Raw genomic sequence first — 26,715 nt, 5'->3', positions numbered from 1 at the left:
TTTTGAGAGGTTGATGAGGAGAGATATCAACTCCTGCCTGAGAAGCAATTTAGTTCCACTCCAATTTGCCTACCGGAGCAACAGGTCCAGAGCAGATGCCATTTCATTGGTTCTTCGCTCAACCCTGGAGCATCTAGACAGCAAAATGCATACATCAGGATGTCCTTTATTGACTATAGCTCCAATTCAATACCACCATCCCCTCATTACAAATCAATAAGCTTCAAGACCTTGGCCTCAATACTCCTTGTGAAATTCGATTCTGGATTTCCTCTTACAGACCTTAGTCAGTTTGGATTGGCAACAACATCTCCTCCACAATCACCATCAGCACAGGTGCACCACAAGGCTGTGTGCTTAGTCCCCTGCTCTACTCAACTGTGTGGCTAAGCACAGCTCCAATGCCATATTCAAGTTTGCTGATGACACCACTGTCATAGGCTGAATCAAAGGTGATGATGAATCAGCATGTAGGAAGGAGATTGAAAATCTGTCCAAGTGGTGTCATAACTCAATGTCAGCAGGACCGAAGAACTGATTATAGACTTCAGGAGAAGGAAACCGGAGGTTTGTGAGCTTGTCTCATTGGAGAATCAAAGGTGGAAAGGGTTAGCAACTTTAAATTCCCAAGTATTATTATTTCAGAGGATCTGTCCTGGACTCTGCAAATAATTGCAATTACTAAGAAAGCATGGCAGCATCTCTACTTCCTTAGGAGTTGCGGAGATTCAGCATGGTATCCAAAGCCTTGACAAACTTCTATAGATGTGTAATGCAGAGCATACTGACTGGCTGCATCACAGCCTGGTATGGAAACACCAATGCCCTTGAATGGAAAATCCTACCAGAAGTACTGGATATGGCCTAGTCCATCACGGGCAAAGCCCTTACAACCAGTAAGCACATCCACATGAAATGCAGTCAAGGAAAGCAGCATCCATCATCAGGAATCCCTCCATCCAGGGCTTGCTCTCTTCTCTCAGAACTCATACCACCAGGTCCAAAACAATTACTACCTATCAACCATCAGGCTCTTGAACCAAAGAGGATAACCACTCAGTTTCACCTGCCCCATCACTGAACTGTTCCCACAACCAATGGGCTCACTTTCAAGGACTCTTTTTCTCATACTCTCGATATTTGTTGTTCATTTATTACTATTGTTAGTTCTTCTTTTTGTATTTGCAGTTTGTGGTCTTCTGCACTCTGGTTGAACACCCTAGTTGGGCAATCTTTCACTGATTCTGTTATGGTTATTATTCTATAGATTTGTTGAGCGTGCTCTCAAGAAAACGAATCTCAGGATTGTATTTGGTGACATAAATGTACTTTGATAATAAAATTTACTTTGAACTTAACAGATACTTTAAATATTAGCATATCAGACAGGCTGGTATTTTTACTTCTATTTTAGAGAAATAGAAAGTATGGAGATAATATATCACAAATTGGAAATGCAGTCATTCTGATACCTGAACATGACAAATTGTGTCTTATTCTGAAAATTAATTGTCAGTAAATTTCTATTGATATGCTCTGAGTGAAACAAATTATACAATTCTGAAAGTACTTCTGTCATTACATTACTGTGTTCATGAGCAAAGCAAAATGTCAGAAACGTTCGGAAGGTCAAGCAGCATAAATGGAATTAAATACAGTTAATCTTTTAGTTCAGTGACCTTTCATAAGAAATTTATTAAGAAAACTATTTCAATTCTCCATCAGCTGCACTTGCATCAAGCATCATGATGTCCTTACATGTCAACATAAGGTTCCATATAGGCTGACACATCCAGCTCTAAACCCCCAAGCCCAAGTTAAAAGTTAAAGTTGGTATGCACAGGTGCAAAGTACTTGCAGCAGAATCACAAGCACATAACACTACATAAAAGTAGCATTAAAAAAAACATAAATTTAACACATATTACACACAATTTTTACAAGAAAGAACACAATTAGAATTATTTTTTTTAAACAAGCCAGTTTGCTGCAAAGTGGTCATAATGTTGTTAAAGTGTAGCAATTGGGTTTTGCCAGTTGTTTCAAGAACCCAACGGTTGATGGCAAGTCTTCTGTCCAATGTCTGCTCCTCCAATGTCCAGCACAGGATGAACAGAAATATACGGTGTAAACGTTTTTGGGATGATGAAAGCCATAAGGCTGAATTTAACACAATGCAAAGAACGTAAAGAATGTTCTTATTCACAAACAAGGAGTTATGTCAAAAGTATTGAAAACAAAAGTTCTGTCATTATTCAGCAGTATGTGCTATGCGGAATGCTGAGATGCCGGGTTGGGTCAATTACCTTGCTACAGAATTGCGTTGAATACTTTCTGACTGATTTCATTGTTCAACCCTCGATCCATGTTCAAAGTCATTACATTGCCTTTCCGTTTCATTGAGGCTGTGTGAATCTATGCGAAGGATGGAATCACGAAGACTGTGAATGGAATTTATTGCTCTAACTTTTAATGATGATCTGCACGCTGAGATTGCTGAAGCGCCCCTACAAAGCTCAACCTGAAATCGGTTTAATGGAAGATGAAGATTTATTTCTTCCATCCATTCATGCGTTCAACACAAAATATCTTCCATACCACAGCAAACCCTATGCCCTAGTCATAGCTCCTATTCCTGCCAACGGTCCGAGGGGCGGGACACACAACTTTTAACGTTATATTTGATTCAGAGAACACTTTTGACCACGTCTCTGCATTATCTTTAAACACACCTATCTTTGTAACATAACCCAAATGTGCCTGTGAAATCCTCATCTATACCGTTAAGTCTCGAGTTAAAGATTGCCCTTTCTTCCGGTCTCCCACGCTCGGTACAGTTGAAGCCATCCAAAACCCCGCCACAGGTGATCGACTCAGCCATTCTTCCATCGCCTTTTTTTTAAATTTGCGGACGCGCGGTAGCTTCCAGTTAAATAATCTTAATTTTAAAATACTCGCATCCTTATTTTCCAGTTGTTTCCATGGTTTATCTCCTTTTGGTGTCCGTAAACTCCTATCTACAACTCGCCCAGAGATTTCGTCCGGTCCTGGCCTAATGATAATAGCCAATGTTATTGTTCTGCTATTCCCCATCAGGCTGGAGACGTTGGCAGTGGAATTTAACTCCTCTTTTTCATTACCTTCAGAATCTACTTTTTTTGCCTGTGCCCTCCCTCTCCCCCACGTTGCCCCGTTGGAACACCGTGCGGGGTTTACCACATTTAGCACGCTGCGCAAGTGCATCAAATTCCATCTTGTTCTCACCGTGAGCCACCTAGTGAAGGGTTTAGCCTAATTTCTTCAGTTGAATCGAAAACAAAGAATTAACCGAGGCTTCACATTTGGTTTCTTTGGCATTAAAGTACGGCCGTTTGCCGGATGAAATTAACGTGGAAAAGTGTCGGTGGTCCAACTCCGATCAGATGTGAATTCTTCCCTTGGCTTTTTTTTTAACCAGCTTTCTGTAGTCTTTCGCTATTTCCCCTTTCTAAACCTAGCTTGCTGCTTTAAGGAAATTAGTAAAAATATTTGCTTAATTAGTAAAATTAAGTTACTGTTACTGGCTATCAAGCAAGTTTGCCCATAACTTTCCATTGTCCGCCACTGAGTGCTGTGCCTCTCCGTGATCAGTGTGTACGTGCCTTTGGACAACTGACCCTTTTTGTGGTTGGATTTAGTTGGACTAAGAGAGCCCAATTTAACAAACTTTCAAAAGAATTTTGAAACGCTAACTTCTTAAAAAGGCAACTAGAACCTTGGACCTCAAGGAATTCGTGTGGCGCCAATATTGTCCCGCAACACCCCTCTTTTGCGGAACTCCGACAGTAGTCGGAGCAGGGCGAATGTCTAGTTAAAAGCACAGAAGCGTTTCAGTTTTGATTTCTAAATGCATTTTGACGGAGACCAGTGCCTACTACACTCCGGTCTGTAGGGTTTCTCTGCCACCCATTTACTGTAGACGATTAAAGAGGTGTGACCAGCAGATTGCTTCACTCCTGAGAATTTACCCCGCCCAGACGGAGGAGTGAGTTTGAACATCAGAACAAAGCAGGGGCATTCTTTCCACGTTCTGTGATCGATAATTAGTATTTAAAATTTCCCGTTCACCCGTCAACTCGCAAAAAGTTTCTCTCAAACTTCAACCTGACTTCACCTGAACTCGGCACTTCCGGGTTGGACAACCTCCTAAGAACTGGAGCAAACGAAACCAATCCCTAGTTTCGTGTTTTTCCTTCGAAAGAGTTCGGGTTTCAGCATGGCAGAGCCTAACGATATCCCATTGAGGACGTTGTCAGGCAGACCCGATCATGTGGACGCCGGGGAGCAAAGTACGCAGCTCCTTGATGCCTCGGCCAGGCAGGTGAGTCGCCGCCCGGATAACCCCCGCCCGGCCCGTGGATCGCCCACTCGGCCCCTTGTTCCCGCCCCCGTTCCACTACTGCTGGCTGCGCTTTCTCACGGAACATTGGCGCCGCTCGCGGCGAGTGTTGTCTCACGGCGCGTCAGGAGGCGAGCTGCATTTCTGTAGCGCCGTGAACTGAAGTGTTTCTCAGCCGGTGAATGGCTCTTGATTGTTAAATTGTATTGCGGTAGGGAAGAGTGGGGGTAGGGGGCGGGAGGAGCGAGTGGGTGGGGAGAATGGAGTCGTGTGGGGAGGGGTGGACGGGGTCATGGATAGAGGTTGGGACACAGATGCAGAGGAATGGGCAGGGGGAATGGAGGAGAACAGAGACTGGGGACTGTGTGGGTAGGTATGACGTGGGGAGGAAACGTGGACAGAGCTATGAACTGCGTAGGGTGCGGAGGCTATGGGTGAACAGGCTGGAGAGAGGGGAGGGGTGGATTGTGATGGAGAATTGAATATAGGAAGTGCTGGGGACCTAGGTTATAATCTTGTACAATGTGCAAAAATTTCTACATCTCTTGAATATTCTCAGTGACTGACCTTTCCATTCACCTTGGGAAGCCAGATCACTCCTGCATCCACCCTAAAATAAAATCTTATGTACTGTGTTTTAATGAGATCACCTTTCACATTTCTCAGTGCAACAGAGTACAGACTGTCCAGGGGCTACAAACGTCAAACTTCTAGACATCCTACATCTGAACAAGCTTCATGTTATTAAATTCAGAACTCTGACCTATGTACTCTTCCAGACAGTAGAACTCATTTAATTTCTTTTTTTTTCTCCCTCTCCTTCTCCACTTTTCCTCATCAGTCTTTAGTACTTTCGATGCCATCCTCTGCCTTTTCCATTGCTACAGTGAAGCCAAATTCAAAGTGGAAGAAAAATAGCTTGTATTCTGTTTGGGTAGCTTGCAACTCAATATTATGAATGCTGAATTTCTCAACTTCAGGTAACCTATGTTCTCTTACCAGAAGCATTTACAGGTCCACCTCATTTACTCCTCCCTTTGTTTATTTTTACCCTTCTGTCCCTACATGGTTCCAGTTATAATCTACCAGCCTTTATTCCACCTTCTTCAGACTACTATATGCTGGCAATCTTTCCTTTTCCTTCCGGCCTATAATTTAAGGTGGGTATATTCATAGTGGAGGTTGATAGTTCCTTGATGTTGGGAAAAGGCAGGAGAGTGGTGTTGAAGGGGATAATACATTCACCGTGATCGAATGCTGGAGCAGACCTGATGGGCAAAGCAGTCTAATTCTGCTCCTATGTTTTATGGTCTCCCAGTTCTGATGCAGGGACTCAACCCGACATTCTGATTTGTCTTCATAATTTATTCTGTGTAAGTCTGTAAAGGACCACATTAACTTTTGTGAAGTCTTCCCATAGAAAGTTTTGATCTGTTTTTGTTTCTTGTTTGGTCTTCAATGTTCTTTCCATTTCCTTATCAATTAATTGTTTCTCTGAAATTGTCACAATATTTAAGTTTACTGTTTTTCTGGCAACATATCAAGCCTTAATTCTTTAATGTAATGTAATCTTCAACGTGTTTCATGGTGAAACAGCTTGTTAGGATTTTTGATTTAAGTGGATTTATATTTGTTGTGAACAACACATTCTTGATTATTGGCAGATCTTGTTTTCTGTAGCTCTTCCAATGCAATTTTCCAATCTACTAAAGCCAGCACATGCCTCAAGCCATTGTAATTTCCTTTGCCTATAAGTCTGATACTAGTTTCAGGCTGAAATAAATCACTTTCAATCTTCATTTAAAATTCTGTAGGAATGTAGACATATAGGAACAAACTTTTCTAGCCTTTTCTGCCATTACCTATTAACAAGCTTGATATTCCCACTTCCCGTCATCTTTGATGTCATTTACTTCCTGAAATCTACCAATCTTTTAAAATATAAAACCACAAAACACAGGAGTAGAATTAGGCTGATCGGCCAACTTAGTCAGTTCTGCCATTCTACCAGGATGATTTATTACCGTCTCAACCCATTACCCAGCCTTTTCTCCATATCTTTGATCCTCTGACAAATCAAGAATCTATCAACCTCCACTTTAAATGCACTCAATGACTTGGCTTCCACAGCCGTCCATGGCAATGAATTCCACAGATTACCCACACTCTGGCTAAAGAAATTCCTCCTCATATCTGTTCTAGATGGTCATCCCTCTAGTCTGAGACTGTGCCCTCTGGTCTGAGACTCACCCACTGTACAAAGCATCTTATCCACATCCACTCTATCAACATTTGATAGGTTTTAATGAGATCTGCCCTCTTTTAAACCCTGGCCCAGAGTCATCAAATGCTCCTTATATGTTAACCCTTCCATTACTGGAATCATTCTCACAAACCTCCTGTGGACCCACCCCAAGGCCTGAACATTATTTCTTAGATAAAGGGCCCAAAACTGCTCACAATACTCCAAGAGCATTCTGACTAATAGAACATAGAACATAGAATAGTACAGCACAGTACAGGCCCTTCGGCCTACAATGTTGTGCCGACGCTCAAACCCTGCCTCCCATATAAGCCCCCACTTTAAATTCCTCCATATACCTGTCTGGTAGTCTCTTAAACTTCACTAGTGTATCTGCCTCCACCACTGACTCAGGCAGTGCATTGCACGCACCAACCACTCTCTGAGTAAAAAACCTTCCTCTAATATCCCCCTTGAACTTCCCACCCCTTACCTTAAAGCCATGTCCTCTTGTATTGAGCAGTGGTGCCCTGGGGAAGAGGCGCTGGCTATCCACTCTATCTATTCCTCTTATTATCTTGTACACCTCTATCATGTCTCCTCTCATCCTCCTTCTTTCCAAAGAGTAAAGCCCTAGCTCCCTTAATCTCTGATCATGGTGCATACTTTCTAAACCAGGAGGCATCCTGGTAAATCTCCTCTGTACCCTAATGCCTTATGCTTTGTGCAACTGGATCTACAATGTCCTCACTTGCAGATTCTAGTCAGTTGGATTGACAACATCTCCACAATCAATATCAGTACAGGTGCACCACAACGCTGTGTGTAAACACAAAATAATCTGCAGATGTTGGGGTCAAAGCAACACTCACAACACGCTGGAGGAACTCAGCAGGTCAGGCAGCATCAGTGGAAAAGATCGGTCGACGTTTCGAGCCGGAACCCTTCGTCAGGACTGTAGGGGGAAGGGGCAGAGCCCCTGTAAAGAAGGTGGGGGGAGGGTGGGAAGGAGAAGGCTGGTAGGTTCCAGGAAAAAAAACAGTAAGGGGAAAGATAAAGGGGTGGGGGAAGGGAGGCAGGGAGGTGATAGGCAGGAAAGCTGAAGAAAGAATAGGGGAAAACACAATGGGTAGTAGAAGGAGGCGGAACCAAGAGGGAGGAGGTGGGCAGCTGGGGGAGGGGGCAGAGTGACATAGGGATAGGGGAAGGGAGGGGGAGGGAATTACCGGAAGTTGGAGAATTCTATGTTTATACCAAGGGGCTGGAGACTACCTAGACGGTATATGAGGTGTTGTTCCTCCAACCTGAGTTTAGCCTCATCATGGCAGTAGAGGAGGCCATGTATGGACATACCTGAATGGGAGTGGGAAGCAGAGTTGTGTTGGTAAAACACAGCAATGACTTACCAGCTGTAAACAAAACTACTGTCTATTAATCACACTTCTTCTGGAAATCAGTCACTGCAATCAATAGCCTGTAACTTTCCTTTTGGAGTTGAGCTTTTGAACTGCCTGTACAACCTAATATTTTTGTGTTGTAAACTGAAGTCTCAAAGGTACAAAGGTGTTTCAGAGGTTAAGAGAAACAATTAATTGATAAGGAAATGGAAAGAACATTGAAGATCAATCTAACAAGAAACAAAAACAGATCAAAACTTTCTGTGGGAAGAGTTCACAAAAGTTAATGTGGTCCTTTACAGTCTTACACAGAAAAAATTATGAAGACAAATCAGAATGTCAGGTTGAGTCCCTGCATCAGAACTGGGAGACCATAAAACATAGGAGCAGTATTAGACTGCTTTGCCCATCAGGTCTGCTCCAGCATTCGATCACGGTGAATGTATTATCCCCTTCAACACCGCTCTGCTGTTTTTTCCCAACATCCAGCAAAGGTGCTGCGTGGCATGCCCGGGCCGAATTGAGGGGGCAGGCCCCAGACCCGAGAGTGAGGAATGGGCCAATGTACGGCCATTGCTGGAGCAGACTTGGAGCTGATTCAAAGATTCAAAGCAGCAGATCTGAGATGAGGCAGAGTCGAGACAGTGTTGCCCAGGCCCGAGAGCGCGGAATGAGCTGAAGTTTAATCAATTTAAGTGGTGGTCCAGATTGAAATGGTGACGGTGTCGGGGCCAGAGGAGACGGACGGGCCAATGTTCAGCTTGCTGCTTAGTGAGGTTACTGGTCTCTGAGCTGAACTGAGGCTGCGACCTGCAACTAACAGGCTCCTGGATCGGCTGTGACTGACTTCATGACTGTGAACTCACTTACACGAGCTTTAGTTCTGAATGTTATTGGGTGTTTGACTGTCTTCTTTTTTAATGGGCTTCTTCGTTTTTCGGAGTGAAATTTCAAGCTTGTAAATAGCATACGTACTTTGATAATAAATATATTTTGAACTTTGAATTCTATCATATTATAATGACTGATACCAAAGGGTTCCTTTACCTTAAGTTCCCTAATTGAACCTGGTTCACTACACAACAGCCAATCCAGAATTGCCGTTCCCGAGTGTGCTCAGCCATAAGCTACTCTAAAAAGCCATCTTGGAGGCATTCTACAAATTCCCTCTCTTGCGGTCCAACCTGATTTTCCCATTCTACCTGCATATTAAAATTCTTCATGACTGTTGTAACATTGCCTTTTCTAGACCTTTTCTATCCCCCATTTTAATTTATATCCTATACCCTGGCTACTGTAGAAAGGCCTGTACAGAAATCCCATCAGGGTCTTTTTACCCTTGCAGTTTCTCAACTCTGCCTACAAGGATTCTACATCTTCTGATCCTATGTCACCTATTTCTAATGATCTGATTTGATTTTTCACCAAAAGAGCCACCTCACCCTACCTGCCAACCTGCCACTCCTTGCGATACAAAGTGTGTCTTTGGATGTCATGGCTGAGGATCATAGTGGTCTCCTTTCAGCCATAGCTCAGTGATCTCCACAACGCCATACCTGTCAAACTCTAACTGCGCTACCTTATTACGTGTACTGCCTGCATTCAAATATAACACCTTCAGTCCTGTTTCCATCACCCTTTTTGATTTTGCCCCCATGTTATACTTCAACTCATCCCACTGACTGAAATTTTGCCCTATCATCTGTCTGTCCTTTCTTTCAGTCTCACAGCACACTGCATCTACTTGTTTATCAACTGCCCCATCCTCAGCCCTATCACTCCAGTTCCCACCCCCTGCAGCTCTAGCAAACCTGCCCACAAAGATAATTGTTCCCCTCAAGTTCAGGTGTAATCCATCCTTTTTGTGCAGGTCATACCTTCCCGGTGACACCTCCCTGCAACAGTTCTTCAGCCACTCATTCACCTATACCAACATCCTATACCTGCCCTGACTAGCAAGTGACATTGGAGGTCCTGTTCTTTAGCCTCTTCCCAAGCTCCCTATACTCACTGCACAGGACCTGTTCCCCTTTCTACCTATGTCATTGATGCCAATGTACACCATGATCTCTGGTTGTTCACCCTCCCTTCTGAGTATATTCTGCAACCACTCTGAGACATCCTTGACCCTAGCCCTTGGGGAGGCAACACGCTATCCTAGTGTTTCTTTCATGGCCACTGACCTTGCCTCCACAACCCTCTATGTTGGAGATTTCCTAGAGTTCACCACCCCCTAAAGATGGAAACGTCTCCTATCTCGGTCCTAAATGTCTTATATTTAACCCAAGATTGTGACTCTAGATTCTACAAACTCCTGCCCTGTGATATATCCTCCCTATATCCAGCCTGTCAGGAATCAATAAATTTCCACAAGCCCTCTTCTCAGTCTTCTAAACCCTTGGGAATGGAGGCCTCGATAATCCAGTCCTTCCTCATACAATATCCTGCCATCCACCAATCAGTATGCTGAATTATTTGATGCATTGACACATGTAACTTTCCCTGGGTAAGAAAGTTGAAACTGAACACAATACTCAGATTATGGTCTGCATGTGTACACCCTGAGACTAATCATAGAAAGAAACAAAAGAGTAGGCTTTTGTTCTAAACAGCCACCAAAGAAGCATTCTACCAACATAGTTCTATTTACGCAGCTGCTGTCCAACAATACAGTCTATCAGATAGCAATGATTCACAGTTCCTTGTGCACTCTGAAAATCTCTTGAAAGTAATGGGGTGCTATCGGTACTCACCTCACAAAGTGCTCAGAATTCATTGACAGAACCAGTGAAGCAGCCCAAGTGAACTCGCTGAAACCATCATCCCAGTCTTGACCCTCCATTTTAGTCCAGGGCTTTCAGTAGGTACATGGAGCTTAGAAAAATGGAGGGCTATGGGTAACCCTAGTAATTTCTAAGGTAGGGACATGTTCGGCACAACTTTGTGGGCCGAAGGGCCTGTCTTGTGCTGTAGGTTTTCTATGTTTCTATGTTTCTACTTTACTCTCAAGTCAGATCATCAGGAGAGCTTCCCTACTTTGGATGCTGGCATCTGATGTCTTAATGCAACCTCTTGTTAAATAGGAAAGCATGTTCAGAGTACAAATGGAGTTTGATATTTTTTATGCTAGGTGATGTAACAAAAACAGTAACCAGGAAAACTTGCATTGTATCATGATTCTTCCTGATAATTGATTGATATAGAATTGTGTAATCATTTGAATTTATTTTTTCAAATTTATTTTGTAGTCAAAAGAAAATACTCCAATGATTCTCAGATATATGCCCACTAGAGATACGTGCAACAAAATGATCTGCTGGAGGTGTAAAATGTGGATGTTGATTGTTTCATCAGTTGCAATATTAACCGCAGCCATTATCATCATTGTAATTCTCAGTATAAGTAAGTAAAATACTTATTTTTATTGCATTTAATTGAATTGTTCTTATCACTGAAGTGGTACTCACTGGGAGCAAATAATTCGATATGTTAGTACATAGTCTATAAGCCTGGAATGGATTTTGATCCTGTTTCGACATTTTCTTGACATTAATGATTTGAAACACCTCAAATAAGATGAAGCACTATTATTGCTTTCTTAACTACAATTTAAATGTTGTAGAAGTTCTTTGAGCCCATTGGAAACTGGGGAACGGTTACAATCACAACCTTAATCACTTACAAATATTCTCACTAGTCAGTTTTTATTGTTAGAAGTAAAATAAAAGTTGGACTGATCTATGGCAATTGATCTGTTGCAGTTTATGATATGTATGTGATTTGAAGAAATAGGTAGCAAGCTTCACTATGAAATTATCAATGACATTAGGTGGAAGATGTTTCTTTTTATCTAGTTTTGCCCATCCCATATTCCTGAGAGAATATCCTGACATAATTATATTGCTTTAAAATATCAATATTTTTTAAAGAAGCTGCCACTCATTGTGATTTCCTTCAACATTAAATTCCTTACATTTCTGCAAGGGCAGAATAATTTAGAGCTCTTAAATGTAGCTGTTATGTAGATATTCACCGGTTGTCAGTGGCTTTGTAAACTCTCAGCACAAGGAAACTGAATATGTTACCTTAAATTGTCTTATACTTTACTTATACTTTATAAGTATAAACAATTGGTACTAGAACGTACAATCATCACAGCGATATTTGATTCTGTGTTTCCCACTCCCTGGATTACAAATATTAAATATTAAAAATAGTAAAAATTAGTAAATATTAAAAATTTAAATTATAAATCATAAATAGAAAAATGGAAAGTAAGGTAGTGGAAAAAAACCGAGAGGCAGGTCTGGATATTTGGAGGGTACGGCCCAGATCCGGGTCAGGATCCGTTCAGCAGTCTTATCACAGTTGGAAAGAAGCTGTTCCCAAATCTGGCCATACAAGTCTTCAAGCTCCTGAGCCTTCTCCCGGAGGGAAGAGGGACGAAAAGTGTGTTGGCTGGGTGGGTTGTGTCCTTGATTATCTGGACAACACTGCTCCGACAGCGTGCGGTGTAAAGTGAGTCCACGGACGGAAGATTGGTTTGTGTGATGTGCTGCGCCGTGTTCACGATCTTCTGCAGCTTCTTTTGGTCTTGGACAGGACAACTTCCATACCAGGTTGTGATGCACCCTAGAAGAATGCTTTCTACGGTGCATCTATAAAAATTAGTGAGGGTTTTAGGGGACAGGCCAAATTTCTTTAGTTTTCTCAGGAAGTAAAGGCACTGGTGGGCCTTCTTGGCAATGAAGTCTGCTTGGTTGGACCAAGTCAGGTCATTTGTGATATTGACCCCGAGGAACTTAAAGCTTTTGACCTGTTCCACTTGCGCACCACCGATGTAAATTAGGTCGTGCGGTCCGCTACTCCTTCTGAAGTCAACAACCAATTCCTTCGTCTTGCTGACGTTGAGGGATAGGTTATTGTCTTCGCACCATGCCACCAGGTTCTTAATTTCCTCTCTGTACTCAAACTCATCATTACCCGAGATACGGCCCACAATTGTTGTGTCATCAGCAAACTTATATATTGAGTTTGATGGAAACTTGGCTACACAATCATGGGTGTACAGTGAGTACAGCAGGGGGCTGAGTACACAGCCTTGTGGGGCACCGGTGCTCAGAGTGATTGTAGAGGAGAGCTTGTCCCCTATTTTTACAGCCTGGGTCCTGTCTGTGAGGAAGTTGAAGATCCGGCTGCAGATGTGAGTGCTAAGGCCCAGGTTCCGGAGCTTAGGAATCAGTTTATTTGGAATGATGGTATTAAAGGCAGAGCTGTAGTCAATGAAAAGGAGCCTTACGTATGCGTCTTTATTCTCCAGGTGTTCTAAGGAGGAATGTAGGGCGAGAGAGATGGCATCTGACGTTGACCTGTTGCTCCGGTAGGCGAATTGCAAAGCGTCGAGGTTGACTGGTAGGCTGTGGTTGATGTGTGTCATAACCAATCCCTCGAAGCACTTCATAGCAATTGATGTCAGAGCCACAGGTCGATAGTCATTCAGGCATGCCACCTTGCTCTTCTTTGGCACTGGGATTATCGTTGCCTTCTTAAAACACAAGGGGATCTTAGACTGAAGCAAGGAACAGCTGAAGATGTCAGCAAACACTCCATCTAGCTCACTTGCACAGGCTCGGAGAACCTGTCCTGGGACGCCATCTGGGCCCATCGCCTTCCTTGGATTTATCTTCAGGATGGCCTTTCTAACGTCCTCCTCGGTGACGATGAATCTCGATGCCACCAGGTCCGGTTCATCCAGAGGGAGCGGGATGCTCCTCTTCTGTTCGAATCTTGCGTTGAATACGTTAAGTTCGTCAGGAAGAGAAGCACCACAGTTATTGATATTCCCAGCCTTTGCTTTGCGCCCAGTGATCTCATTTAGACCCTGCCATAGTCTACTGGCATCCCTTTGGTCAGCCTGGGCTTCCAACTTGGCTCGATATTGCCTCTCGGAGCCCTTAATGGCTTTCAGGAGTTCACGCCTGGATTCCGTGTAGCGACTGGTATCCCTGGACCTAAAAGCCACAGCTGTAGCCGTTAAAAGGGACTTGACCTCATAATTCATCCAAGGTTTCCAGTTATGGAATACCCGGATCATCTTGCGAGACACACAGTCCTCCATGCATTTCCAAATAAAGTCCGTGACAGCTGAGGCACACTCATCAAGGTTAGCTGCCGAGTCCTTGAATATTAACCAGTCCACCGATTCAAAGCAGTCATGGAGGACCTCATCCGTTTCCTCCGTCCAACGCGACACTACTCTTGACACCGTGACCTCCCGCTTCAGTTTCTGTTTGTAAGCCGGGAGGAGGAGTATGGCCTGATGGTCCGATTTTCCGAAGTGAGGTCATGGGACGGAATGGTAGGCATCCTTGACTGCTGTGTAGCAGTGGTCAAGTATATTCGGGCCTCTAGTGGGGCAGGAGACATGTTGGTATAACTTTGACAGCACCTTTCTGAGGTTGGCCTGGTTAAAGTCCCCGGCTGTAATGATAGCCTGATTTCAAGTTCACTGATGTTGGCATACAGTATGCTCAGAGCACACTCCACGTCCACCTGGGGGAGAATGTAGACTGCTGTCAGTATGACCGAGGTGAATTCCCATGGCAGATAGTAGGGATGACACTTCACTGACAGGTGTTCCAGGTCCGGGCTGCAGGAGCTTGTCAGTGCCACTGTGTCCGAGCACCACCCAGTGTTGATAAGTAGGCAGACACCACCTCCCCTCGTCTTGCCCGAAGACGCCGTGCGGTCCATCCGATGGATCGAAAATCCCTCCGGTTGAATGGCACATTCGGGGGTGGCAGGGGAGAGCCAGGTCTCAGTGAAACAGAATACACAGCAGTTCTGCAGCTCCCTGCAGTAGGTGAGTCTCCCTTTCAGATCATCCACCTTGTTCTCTATGGCTTGCACATTAGCTAGTAGGATGGAGGGCATAGGGACCCCGAAGCCCCTCAGCTTCAATCTGACCAGCAGCCCAGCTCTTTTCCCACGCTTCCTCAGTAAGTAGTGCATCTTTTCAGGTTTCCATCGATGCAGTGTGTTGTTGTCAGCTCTTTGAGGTAGGTGGACGCGTCCCGCGGTCGCGTCGTCGTGCGCTCTGGGTCGCTCCAGCCAATATGGGAACCAGCATCATGGTAATGCATGGTGAGAGTGACCAGGCAAGCAACGGGCATATTGACGAATGAAAACTAGATTGGAGAAGAGATAAGAGAATCTGCAGATGCTGGAAATCTGAGCAACACACACAAAATAATGGAGGAACTTAGCAGGCCAGGCAGCATCTATGGAAAAGAGTACAGTCGATGTTTCAGGCTGAGACCCTTCAGCAGGACTGGGAAAAAAAGATGAGAAGTCAGAGTAAGGAAGTGGGGGGAGGGGAGGAAGAATGACAAGGTGATAGGTGAAACTGGGTGGAGAGGGAGGGTTGAAGTAAAGAGCTGGGAGCTACACTGGCTGGAAAAGGGGCATTCTGGTAGGAGAGGACAGACGGCCATGGAAGAAAGGAAAGGGGCGGAGCACCAGAGGGAGGGGATGGGCAGGTGAGGAAATTAAGCGAGAGAGGGAAATGGGAATGGGGAATGGTAAGGGGATGGGGAATTACCAGAAGCTCAAGAACTCAATGTTTATGCCATCAGGTTGGAGGCTACACAGATGGAATACAAGGTGTTGATCCCATTCTGACTTGTCAGTCCATGGCCTTCCCTACTCCTCTACGCGATGAGGAAACACTCAGTTTGGAGGATCAACACCTTATATTCCATCTGGGTAGTGTCCTGAAGATTCGGATTTATTTCTCTTGAATGTAATATTCCTGGATAATTTTTGATAACATCTTTTCCTGTCTAGGAGCCACACCACTGGATGACGATTTCATTGATCCAAACCTCAAAATCCATGGAACTCCCCGATATTATATTGGAAGCATAAAAATATCCAATTATTCATTTACACCTGGACTAGTGATGCCCCAATCTAAAGACTTCTACTTGTCAAAGACATTAAAAAATATGGTAAGAGATTGAAAAATAGTTAATCCTTTTAAATGAGGAAATATGAGGTAGATGCAGCACAAGATTGTTTTCTCCTATTTTGCGGTCTATTTTCCTGTGACAGAAACAGAAAATGCCAGTGACAGTCAGCAGTTTAGATCTGAAGGAGAAGTATTTCAGCTCCGAGATTCATCACTGGTTTCTCTTTTGATAGATGCTGCCTGCCCTGTTGATTGTTTACATCACTTTCTGTTTTATGTCAGATTTCCAGCTTCTACAAACTTCTGATGTTCATCTTTGTCAATATGCTAATGAAAATTTACAGGGGAGTACATATAACTGTATGCTTGATTATGGTCATTTACTCTATATATATATTTTAAAAAAAAACAGATTTTAATAATTTGATATGTTTTATTATTACAATTTAAAACAAATACCTTACTTATTGTATTCGACCTTCCTGTTTTTTCCACTCGGTAGTCCCTATTAAGAAATAACTTCAGTCCAATAATCCAATTAAATCTTCCACACAATAAAAGATACTGCAAGCCTCTGATAACACTATGATATGAAACTCAAGGCTAATGTTCCCATGTCTTGGGTAACATACACAAAATGAGGAGTCTCAGTCCAAAATGTTCCTCTCCATCGATGCTGCCTGACCTGCTGAATTCCTCCAGCATTTAGTGTGTGTGGCTTTGGATTTCCAGCATCTGCAGAATCTCTTGTGCTTATGTTGCCATATCTGCAAGCATACTTCCACCACAATTGAAACCTTTGCACGTTGCCATTTTGACAGCAGACAATATTTCTTAACATTTAATATGAGGATTCGTAACAGCTGTGCAAAACAAATGTCTACTCATTCAAAAGTGTATTACCTGAAACCTTGCTCTCAGCTCCAAAACTCATTGAGTTAAGTTCTAGGACGAGGGAGATGTCTTCCTTTTTTTAAGAAAGGGGCTTCCTTTCCTTCACTATCAACTCTGCTCTTAAACGCATCTCCCCCATTTCACGTACATCTGCTCTCACTCGATCCTCCCGCCACCCCACTAGGAATAGGGTTCCCCTGGTCCTCACCTACCACCCCACCAGCCTCCGGGTCCAACATATTATTCTCTGTAACTTCCGCCACCTCCAACGGGATCCCACCACTAAGCACATCTTTCCCTCCCACCCTCTCTCTGCATTCCGCAGGGATCGCTCCCTACGCAACTCCCTTGTCCATTCATCCCCCCCATCCCTCCCCACTGATCTCCCTCCTGGCACTTATCCGTGTAAGCGGAACAAGTGCTACACATGCCCTTACACTTCCTCCCTTACCACCATTCAGGGCCCCAAACAGTCCTTCCAGGTGAGGCAACACATCACCTGTGAGACGACTGGGGTGATATACTGCGTCCGGTGCTCCCGATGTGGCCTTTTATATATTGGCGAGACCCGACGCAGACTGGGAGACCGCTTTGCTGAACATCTACACTCTGTCCGCCAGAGAAAGCAGGATCTCCCAGTGGCCACACATTTTAATTCCACATCCCATTCCCATTCTGACATGTCTATCCACGGCCTCCTCTACTGTAAAGATGAAGCCACACTCAGGTTGGAGGAACAACACCTTATATTCCATCTGGGTAGCCTCCAACCTGATGGCATGAACATCGACTTCTCTAACTTCCGCTAAGGCCCCACCTACCCCTCGTACCCCATCTGTTACTTATTTTTATGCACACATTCTTTCTCTCACTCTCCTTTTTCTCCCTCTGTCCCTCTGAATATACCTCTTGCCCATCCTCTGGGTCCCCCCCGCTTGTCTTTCTTCCCGGACCTCCTGTCCCATGATCCTCTCGTATCCCCTTTTGCCTATCACCTGTCCAGCTCTTGGCTCCATCTCTCCCCCTCCTGTCTTCTCCTATCATTTTGGATCTCCCCCTCCCCCTCCAACTTTCAAATTCCTTACTGACTCTTCCTTCAGTTAGTCCTGACGAAGGGTCTCGGCCTGAAATGTCGACTGCACCTCTTCCTAGAGATGCTGCTTGGCCTGCTGCGTTCACCAGCAACTTTGAGGTGTGTTGCTTGAATTTCCAGCATCTGCAGAATTCCTGTTGTTTGAGTTAAGTTTCTTCGCCATCATTTCCAGTTCACTCCATGCTGTTACCATTCACATTTGACCAGTATTTTCTGATGTGCTCCTTTGATCCTCTGCTTTTAGCTTTCCATGAATTAATGCAACTCCAAAATTCTGAGAGGTTGTAAACAAAACCAAAACGTCAACGTTAAATTAGAATCAGAATTAGATTTAATATCACCAGCATATGTCATGAAATTTGTTTACTTTACGGCAGCAGAACAATGAAATACATGATAAATAAGTTCGGAGAAAAATACTGAGTTACATTAATTATATATATTTATTAAATAGTTAAGTTAAAAGAGGTAGTGCAAAACTAACAGAAATAAAAAAGTAAACGACAGGAATTCTGCAGATGCTGGAAATTCAAGCGACACACATAAAAGTTGCTGGTGAATGCAGCAGGCCAAGCAGCATCTCTAGGAAGAGGTGCAGTCGACATTTCAGGCCGAGACCCTTCGTCAGGACTAACTGAAGGAAGAGTCAGTAAGGGATTTGAAAGTTGGAGGGGGAGGGGGAGATCCAAAATGATAGGAGAAGACAGGAAGGGGAGGGATGGAGCCAAGAGCTGGACAGATGATAGGCAAAAGGGATACGAGAGGATCATGGGACAGGAGGTCCGGGGAGAAAGACAAGGTGGGTGGGGGGACCCAGAGGATGGACAAGGGGTATATTCAGAGGGACAGAGGGAGAAAAAGGAGAGTGAGAGAAAGAATGTGTGTATAAAAATAAGTAACAGATGGGGTACGAGGGGGAGGTGGGGCATTAGCGGAAGTTAGAGAAGTCGATGTTCATGCCATCAGGTTGGAGGCTACCCAGACGGAATATAAGGTGTTGTTCCTCCAACCTGAGTGTGGCTTCATCTTTACAGTAGAGGAGGCCGTGGATAGACATGTCAGAATGGGAATGGGATGTGGAATTAAAATGTGTGGCCACTGGGAGATCCTGCTTTCTCTGGCGGACAGAGCGTAGGTGTTCAGCAAAGCGGTCTCCCAGTCTGCGTCGGGTCTCGCCAGTATCTAGAAGGCCACATCGGGAGCACCGGACGCAGTATATCACCCCAGTCGACTCACAGGTGAAGTGTTGCCTCACCCTGGAAGGACTGTCTGGGGCCCTGAATGGTGGTAAGGGAGGAAGTGTAAGGTGTGATATACTGCGTCCGGTGCTCCCGATGTGGCCTTCTATATATTGGCGAGACCCGACGCAGACTGGGAGACCGCTTTGCTGAACATCTACGCTTTGTCCACCAGAGAAAGCAGGATCTCCCAGTGGCCACACATTTTAATTCCACATCCCATTCCCGTTCTGATATGTCTATCCACGGCCTTCTCTACTGTAAAGATGAAGCCACACTCAGGTTGGAGGAACAACACCTTATATTCCATCTGGGTAGCCTCCAACCTGATGGCATGAACATCGACTTCTCTAACTTCCGCTAATGCCCCACCTCCCCCTCGTACCCCATCTGTTACTTATTTTTATACACACATTCTTTCTCTCACTCTCCTTTTTCTCCCTCTGTCCCTCTGAATATACCTCTTGCCCATCCTCTGGGTCCCCCCCCCTTGTCTTTCTTCCCGGACCTCCTGTCCCATGATCCTCTTGTATCCCTTTTGCCTATCACCTGTCCAGCTCTTGGCTCCATCTCTCCCCCTCCTGTCTTCTCCTATCATTTTGGATCTCCCCCTCCCCCTCCAGCTTTCAAATCCCTTACCCACTCTTCCTTCAGTTAGTCCTGACGAAGGGTCTCGGCCTGAAACGTCGACTGCACCTCTTCCTAGAGATGCTGCCTGGCCTGCTGCGTTCACTAGAAATAAAGAAGTAGTGAGATTGTGTTCACAGGTTCAATGTCCATTTAGAAACTGGATGGCAGAGAAGGAGAAGCTGGTCCTGAATTACTGAGTGTGTGCCTTCAGGCTTCTGTACCTCCTTCCAGATAGTAACAATGAGAAGGGGGCATGTCCTGGGTGGTGGGGGTCCCTAATGATGGACGTTGCCTTCCTAAGACACCGCTCCTTGAAGATTTCTTGGATACTACGGAGGCTGGTACCCAAGATGGAGCTGATTAATTTAGCAACTTTCTGCAGCTACTTTCGGTCCTGTGCAGTAGCCCACCCCCCATACCAGACAGTGAGGCAGCCTGTCAGAATGCTCTCCACGGTACATCTGTAGAAGTATTCAAGTGGTTTAGGTGATTAAAGCAAATCTCCTCAAACTCCAAATGAAATATAGCTGCTGTCTTGCCTACTTGATAGCTGCATCGATATGTTGGGTCCAGGTTAGATCCTCAGAGATATTGATACCCAGGAACTTGAAATTGGTCACTCTCTCTACTTCTGATCCCTCTATGAGAATTAGTTTATGTTCCCTTGTTTTTCCCTTCATGAAGTCCACAATCAGCTCTTTGATCTTGCTGGCATTGAGTGCAAGGTTGTTGCTGTGACACCACTCAACTAACTGGTAAATCTCACTCCTGTACACCCTCTCATCACCATCTGAAATTCTTCCAACAATGAATATATCATCAGCAAATGTATAGATGCTGTTTCAGGGTATAGAGAGAGTAGAGCAGTGGACTAAGCACACATCACAATGGAGCACCAGTGTTATTTGTCAGCGAGGTGGAGATGCGTAATTTGTACAGACTGTGGTATTCCGGTTAGGAAGTTGAGGATCCAGTTGCAGAGGGAGGTACAGAGGCCCAGGTTCTGTAGCTTTTCAGTCAGGACTGTAGGAATGATGGTGTTAAATGCTGAGCTGGAATCAATAAACAGCAATCTGACATAGGTACTTGCTGTGTAATATCAGCAGATCAGGCAGTAGAGGGAAAATAAAGTTAAAATCTCAGGCTGATAAGTTTTCATAAAAATTGTAAAACGTATGAGAGAGAAAACAAGTGTTAAAATGTAGAGAGTTGGGGTGGGGAGGCTGGGTGGGGTGGTAGAGAAACAGCTGAGAGCAGGATCTATATTGTTATTCATTAATTATAGAACCATCAGTTACCTTGGATCTATAGAAGTTTCTCCTTAGCCTTGGTGCTTCTTGCTTCCCCATTACGCTTTTTCTCAACAGTGTACTTTAGCTCAGGCCATGCTTTGGAAGCACACAGAAGCCCTGCTTAAGCAACAATCAAAGCTCACCACTTTGCAAAGTACCTGAATGCTTGCCAGCTCCGTCAGGCATCTCCTCACCCACCTGTGTCAGAGATTGCAGATGATCTCCTTGCCTTATTGCCCTTCGCAGAATCCACAAAACTGGACTGAAGTACATCATCCTCAATACTGGGGATTACATTAGAGGAAGAAAGCTACCGCTTTGTGAGTGAGAAACAGTTATAAGGGAAGCGCTTATTAAACATAGTTAGATTGTTTGAGAATTAGTATTATACTAGTGTGCATTGAAGATTTGTTAATGCATCGAAAACAGAGGTTAGGAATAAATGGGTCATTTTTGAGCTGGGAGGCTTTAATTCCTGGAATGCCACAGCCATTCACAGTCTATTTTAATAATTTGGACAAGGTAATATATCTAAGTTTGCTAATCAAGCTAAGTTGAATGGCATTGTAGATTGTGAAATGAATGCGTAGTGCATTCATGGGGATACAGGGGGTTCAAATGAAAGTCAATGATGTGTCAAATGGAATTTAATGTGGAAGTATTTGAGGATTTCAACTCTAGCAGGAAAAATAAGCAAGGAAGGTCAAGTTTTCCAAGTGACCTTGTACACAAATCAATTTAAGTTAGCAAAGTAGATACAAGAAACAATTGGGAATACAAGTGGTATATTGGACTTTATTGCACTTAGACTACAGCACAAAAGTAAAATATATCTTGCTGCAGTTGTATAAGGCCCTAGTTAGATGATAGCTGAATGTTCTGTACAGGTCCGGTGTACTTATCTAAAGCAGGATACAATTGTGGTTGAGGGAATAAAGATTCACCAGAATTATTCCTGGAACAGAGAGTTTGTCTGATTAGGAGAGATTAAGCAGAACAGGCCTATACTCTGCAGAGTTAAGAAAAATGATCAAATTGAAATAAAAAATTTATGTGGTAAGACAGTGTTGAAGTAAGAAAATTGTGGTGTCTGGAACCATGGCACACAATCTTGTGACAAAATGTCAGCCATTTTGGACAGGCTTGAGGAAAAATATTTTAAGGAAAATGGTTATGAATCTTTGGAAGTCTTCACCCAAGAAGCTGTAGTGGCTCAGCCATTGAGTACCTTCAAAACAGATTGAAGAACTTTTGGATATAAGGGAATAAAGGGATGTGGCACTATTACAGGACAAGGGGGCAAGGTAAAAGATCAGTCCTGATTTCAGTGAATGGCATGTGGACCGGTGAGTTGTTTGCCCTACCAGTGCTTCTGTCTAAATGTTTCAGGTCAAGGAGCTTTCATCAGAATGGTTTGGATAAACGCTTTTCAACCTGAAATATAAACACTCTTTCACTTTTCATGGATGCTGCTTGACCTGTTGAGTATTTGCAAACTTTTCTGTATTCTTTATTCAGAATTCCAACGTCTGCACTTCGTTTTTCTTACTTATGTCCAATGTGTTGATGAGTTTGAAGACCTCTGCACCTGGCTGAATAAGATGTTTTTAATTTTAATGCATGGAACTATTCCAGACAATCAAAGTAGTTGTATTAATTATTCAATAATCAGAAGAAAGATATGCAGAGCAATTGGGAAGACAAAACAAAGAGGAGTGGAACTAATTCGTTCCTTCTCTCAGAAAGCCAGAACAAGCTTGAAGATGTATTAATGGGCTTAGGGTGGTGTGGAATTACTATCGCTGGATGAAGCATCTTTCAGTTAAAATGCCCTGTTTATTAAAGTGCCTTATCATTTAAAATCATAAATTGTTAAAGTAAAACATAAAATCATGAACCAATTTGGTTTGATGTAGCTTCTAATTAAGAGCAGCATTAGGGTAAATCATGTGGTTATAGACTCGTAGAGTCAAGGAGTAATATATCAGGGAAGTAGGTCCTTTGGCTTAACTTGTCAATGCTGACTAAAGTGGCCACCTAAGCTAGTCCAATTTGTTTGTCTTTTGCACATATCCCTCTTTGCCTTTCCTAGCCATATACTTAGCCTCATGTCTTTTAAATGTCATTATTGTATGTGCTTCAACTAAGCTCTACTCTTTTGCAGCTTGTTACATATACACATCATTATCTGTGTGTATGATGTGTGCCCTCAGGTGCCTTTTGTGATCTCTCCCTCTTTCCTCAGCCTATACCCCCTCATTTTTAGTTCCACAGCCCCAAGAAAAAAGATGTTGTGTATTCACCCTCCCTCTGTCCCTCAGGATTTAATACACTTCCAGAAGATTACCACTCAGTCTTCTATTTCGTTCCTGCTCTCAGTTTTCATTCCAGAACAACTGAGATGTCCTCCCTCCTCACAGAAAGGGGCTTCACTTCCTCCATCAACACTGCCTCATCGAGCACCATCACTCTCTCCACCACAAAAAAGCGGGAATTCCCAGTGGCCATCCATTACAATTCAACTTCCCATTCCCATTCTGACATGTCAATCCATGGCCTCATCTACTGCCGGGATGAGGCCACACTCAGGTTGGAGGAGCAACACCTTGTATTCCGTCTGGTTAGCCTCCAACCTGCTGGCATGAACATTGAATTCTTGAACTTTCAGTAATGTCCCCCCTCTCCTTCACCATTCCCCATTCCTGTTTCCCTCTTACATCTTCTCTCCTTACCTGCCCATCACCTCCCTGTGGTGCTCCTCTCCTTCTCTTTCTTCCATTGTCTTCTACTCTCTCCTATCAGATTCCCCCTTCTCTAGCCCTTTATCTCTTTCACCAATCAACTTCCCAGCTCTTTACTTCACCTACTCCCCTTCTCCCAGTTTCACGTATCAACTGCCACCTTGTACTTCTTCCTCCCCTCCTTCCACCTTCTTATTCTGGCTTCTCCCCTTCTTTTGTAGTTCTGAAGAAGGGTCTTGGCGGTCTGTTTCACTGTTGACTCTTTTCCACAGATGCTGCCTGACTTGCTGAGTTTCTCCAGCAATTTGTCTGTGTTGCTTTGGATTTCTTGCAACAGCAGATATTCTCGTGCCTGATCCAAGGAGTAAAGTGTTCACCTCCCCAACCTCTCCCTATAATTCAGCTACTTGTGTCTTGGCAACATCATTCATTTTATATTTTAGTTAAAACAAAATATTTGTTTTTAAGTCAAAAGTAGCATAATTGTGAATGATACTGGTTCTATCCTGCACTGTCACTAAACTCTGGGAGAGGATTGATAATTTGAGATGATTATGGAAAATAATTAAATTATTATTAAAATTATGTACTGCAAGCTTTTTTTACCCCTTCTTAATTTAGTTACGGAGTCTTAATCTGGGAATTGATTTCTATTTGCTATGAATGAACATGTTAAAACTGCACTTTGAAGTTTTGTTATTTTTGGGATTTATAGCTTGCCATACTTAATACCAAAAATATATTCTTTTCCAGCTGAACCATCTATATACTACATCTCCAGCTCTTAGATATTATTTTGTGGACAGTGACGTCTTCTCATTTAGGTAAAACAAAATACAGCAATTAAATAGCATTTAATCTATGATTTAAGTTAATTACCTAGCTATTTAAACATGTTTGTAACACTAGAAAGTACAATTGGCCATCCAGTTTGGGTCTGTATATTTGTAGGATTATGATATAATAGTAAATCAGTAATGTTTCACCTTTGGTATTGCTTGTTGCTTGTACATTTACAATGTAAGTGCAAATGATATAAAGATAGCAAATATTTAAATATTTGTACAAATATGCATGAAAGGATGGAATGACCTGGGTACAATACTTGGATCTGTATGCACATATATGACTAGACGAACACCTGCAAGTTTTAGTGAGGAACAAGTTATCTCCTTATGAGCAAGAAAAGCTGGAGTCTAAATAATTTTATAAACCAAAATATTTGGCAATTCTAAGAACGTTATATGTCTACTTACCAGAATGAATCAAAAGCTTTAATGCTTCTCAGAAAAGAACTGGTGATTTTATTTCCTTCATTCCTCTTATCCTTATTCTTGGAATAATATTCTGATAACAGTTATGTTAACAATAATCCTATAAGTTACAAGAAGTACATTTTAGTTTGAAATAATGAACAAAATCTTTATCTGTAATGAGGGTATAAAACTGGTCAAAACTAACCAGCAGGGCAGTATTCAATAGTTTTTTTCCACTGAAATCATGAAAATTTGAGGAACATGTCCACTATCTTTACAGTACAGTTCAAGGAGTAGACCATGGACCTGTTGGTAATTCTGCCTTTTCGTGAGATCATGGCTAATCTATGATTTAACTTGTCTAAATCCATATTAACCATCCTAGATTTTAAATGATCAATTGACCTAGCATCTATTTATAGAGGAGAGTTCCAAACGTGTACAACCCTTTAGATGGAAAAGAAACTTTTCTAATCACCTCGCTAATCCTTCTACCAATGAATCTAATCCAAGCCCCTTAGATTTTAACCCCTCTGTTAGGAGAAGTAAGTCTTTCCTGTTTACTTTATCCTGGCTCCTTATGATTTTAACTGCATCAATAAAGTTTCTCTCCCTCTTCTGCTGTCTTTCAAATAAAATAAGCAAAGTTTATCCAATCTTTCCACAAACAAGAAAAAATCTGCAGATGCTGAAAATCCGAGCAACGCTCACAGGTGAAGTGCCACCTCACCTGGCAAGACTGTTTGGGCCCCTGGATGGTAATGAGGGAGGAGGTGTAGGGGCAGGTATAGCACTTATTCCGCTTGCAAGGATAAATGTCAGGAGGGAGATCAGTGGGGAGGGGCAAATGGACAAGGGAGTTGCCTGTGAGTCTGTCTGGGCCATTTACTGTGCTCGGTGCTCTCAGTGTGGCCTCCTGTACATCAGTGAGACCCGGCGTAGATTAGGAGACCCTTTCGTCGAGCATCTACACTCCATCCGCCAAAATAAGTGGGATCTCCCATTGGGCATCCATCTTAATTCCACTTCCCATTCCTATTCTGATATGTCCATGCATGGCCTTCTCCACTGTCATGATAAGGCCACACTTAGGTTGGAGGTATGACACCTTGTATTCCATTTGGGTAGCTTCCAACCTGATGGCGGGAACATCGATTTCTCAAACTTCTGGTAATGCCTCCCTCCCACCACCCCCCCTTCTCCATTTCCCATCCTCTTTTTGTTCTCTCACCTCATCTCACAAATCAACTTCCCAGCTCCTTACTTCATCCCTCCCCTTCCAGGTTTCATCTATCACCTGGCGGTTCTCTCTCCCCTCCCCCCACCCTTTAAATCTACTCCTCAGCTTTTTTTCTCCAGTCCTGCCGAAGTGTTTCAGCCCGAAACGTCGACTATACTCTTTTCTGTAGATGCTGCCTGGCCTGCTGATTTCCTCCAGCATTTTGTGTGTGTTGCTTTATCCAATCTTTAATTTACAAATTTTCAGTTTGGCAGCATCCTTATAAATGTGCCTTGCACCCCCTTCAGAGCAATCAAATCTTTCTTCACACATGGTGATCAGAATTGTAATCACGTTCTGCTCTGA

The 26,715-nt window shown here is 43.3% G+C and overlaps 1 protein-coding gene across 1 annotated transcript in view; it reads left to right on the top strand.

Moving 5' to 3' along the window:
* The first annotated feature begins 1,656 nt into the window (after nt 1–1,656).
* LOC134347943 (suppressor of tumorigenicity 14 protein homolog) overlaps nt 1,657–26,715 on the top strand; it is a 114,577-nt gene continuing 89,518 nt past the window's right edge. The window contains exons 1-4 of the mRNA XM_063050609.1: nt 1,657–4,360; nt 11,266–11,419; nt 15,863–16,026; nt 24,628–24,698. Coding sequence (XP_062906679.1) covers nt 4,256–4,360; nt 11,266–11,419; nt 15,863–16,026; nt 24,628–24,698 — 494 coding nt within the window. The 5' untranslated portion in view covers nt 1,657–4,255. The remainder of the gene's footprint in view (nt 4,361–11,265; nt 11,420–15,862; nt 16,027–24,627; nt 24,699–26,715) is intronic.

The sequence above is a fragment of the Mobula hypostoma genome, chromosome 6 (genome assembly GCF_963921235.1).
Source record: "Mobula hypostoma chromosome 6, sMobHyp1.1, whole genome shotgun sequence".
Classification (NCBI taxonomy): Eukaryota; Metazoa; Chordata; class Chondrichthyes; order Myliobatiformes; family Myliobatidae; genus Mobula; species Mobula hypostoma.
Note: the sequence above shows the minus strand (reverse complement) of the source record. Positions and strands in the feature narration are given on the sequence as shown.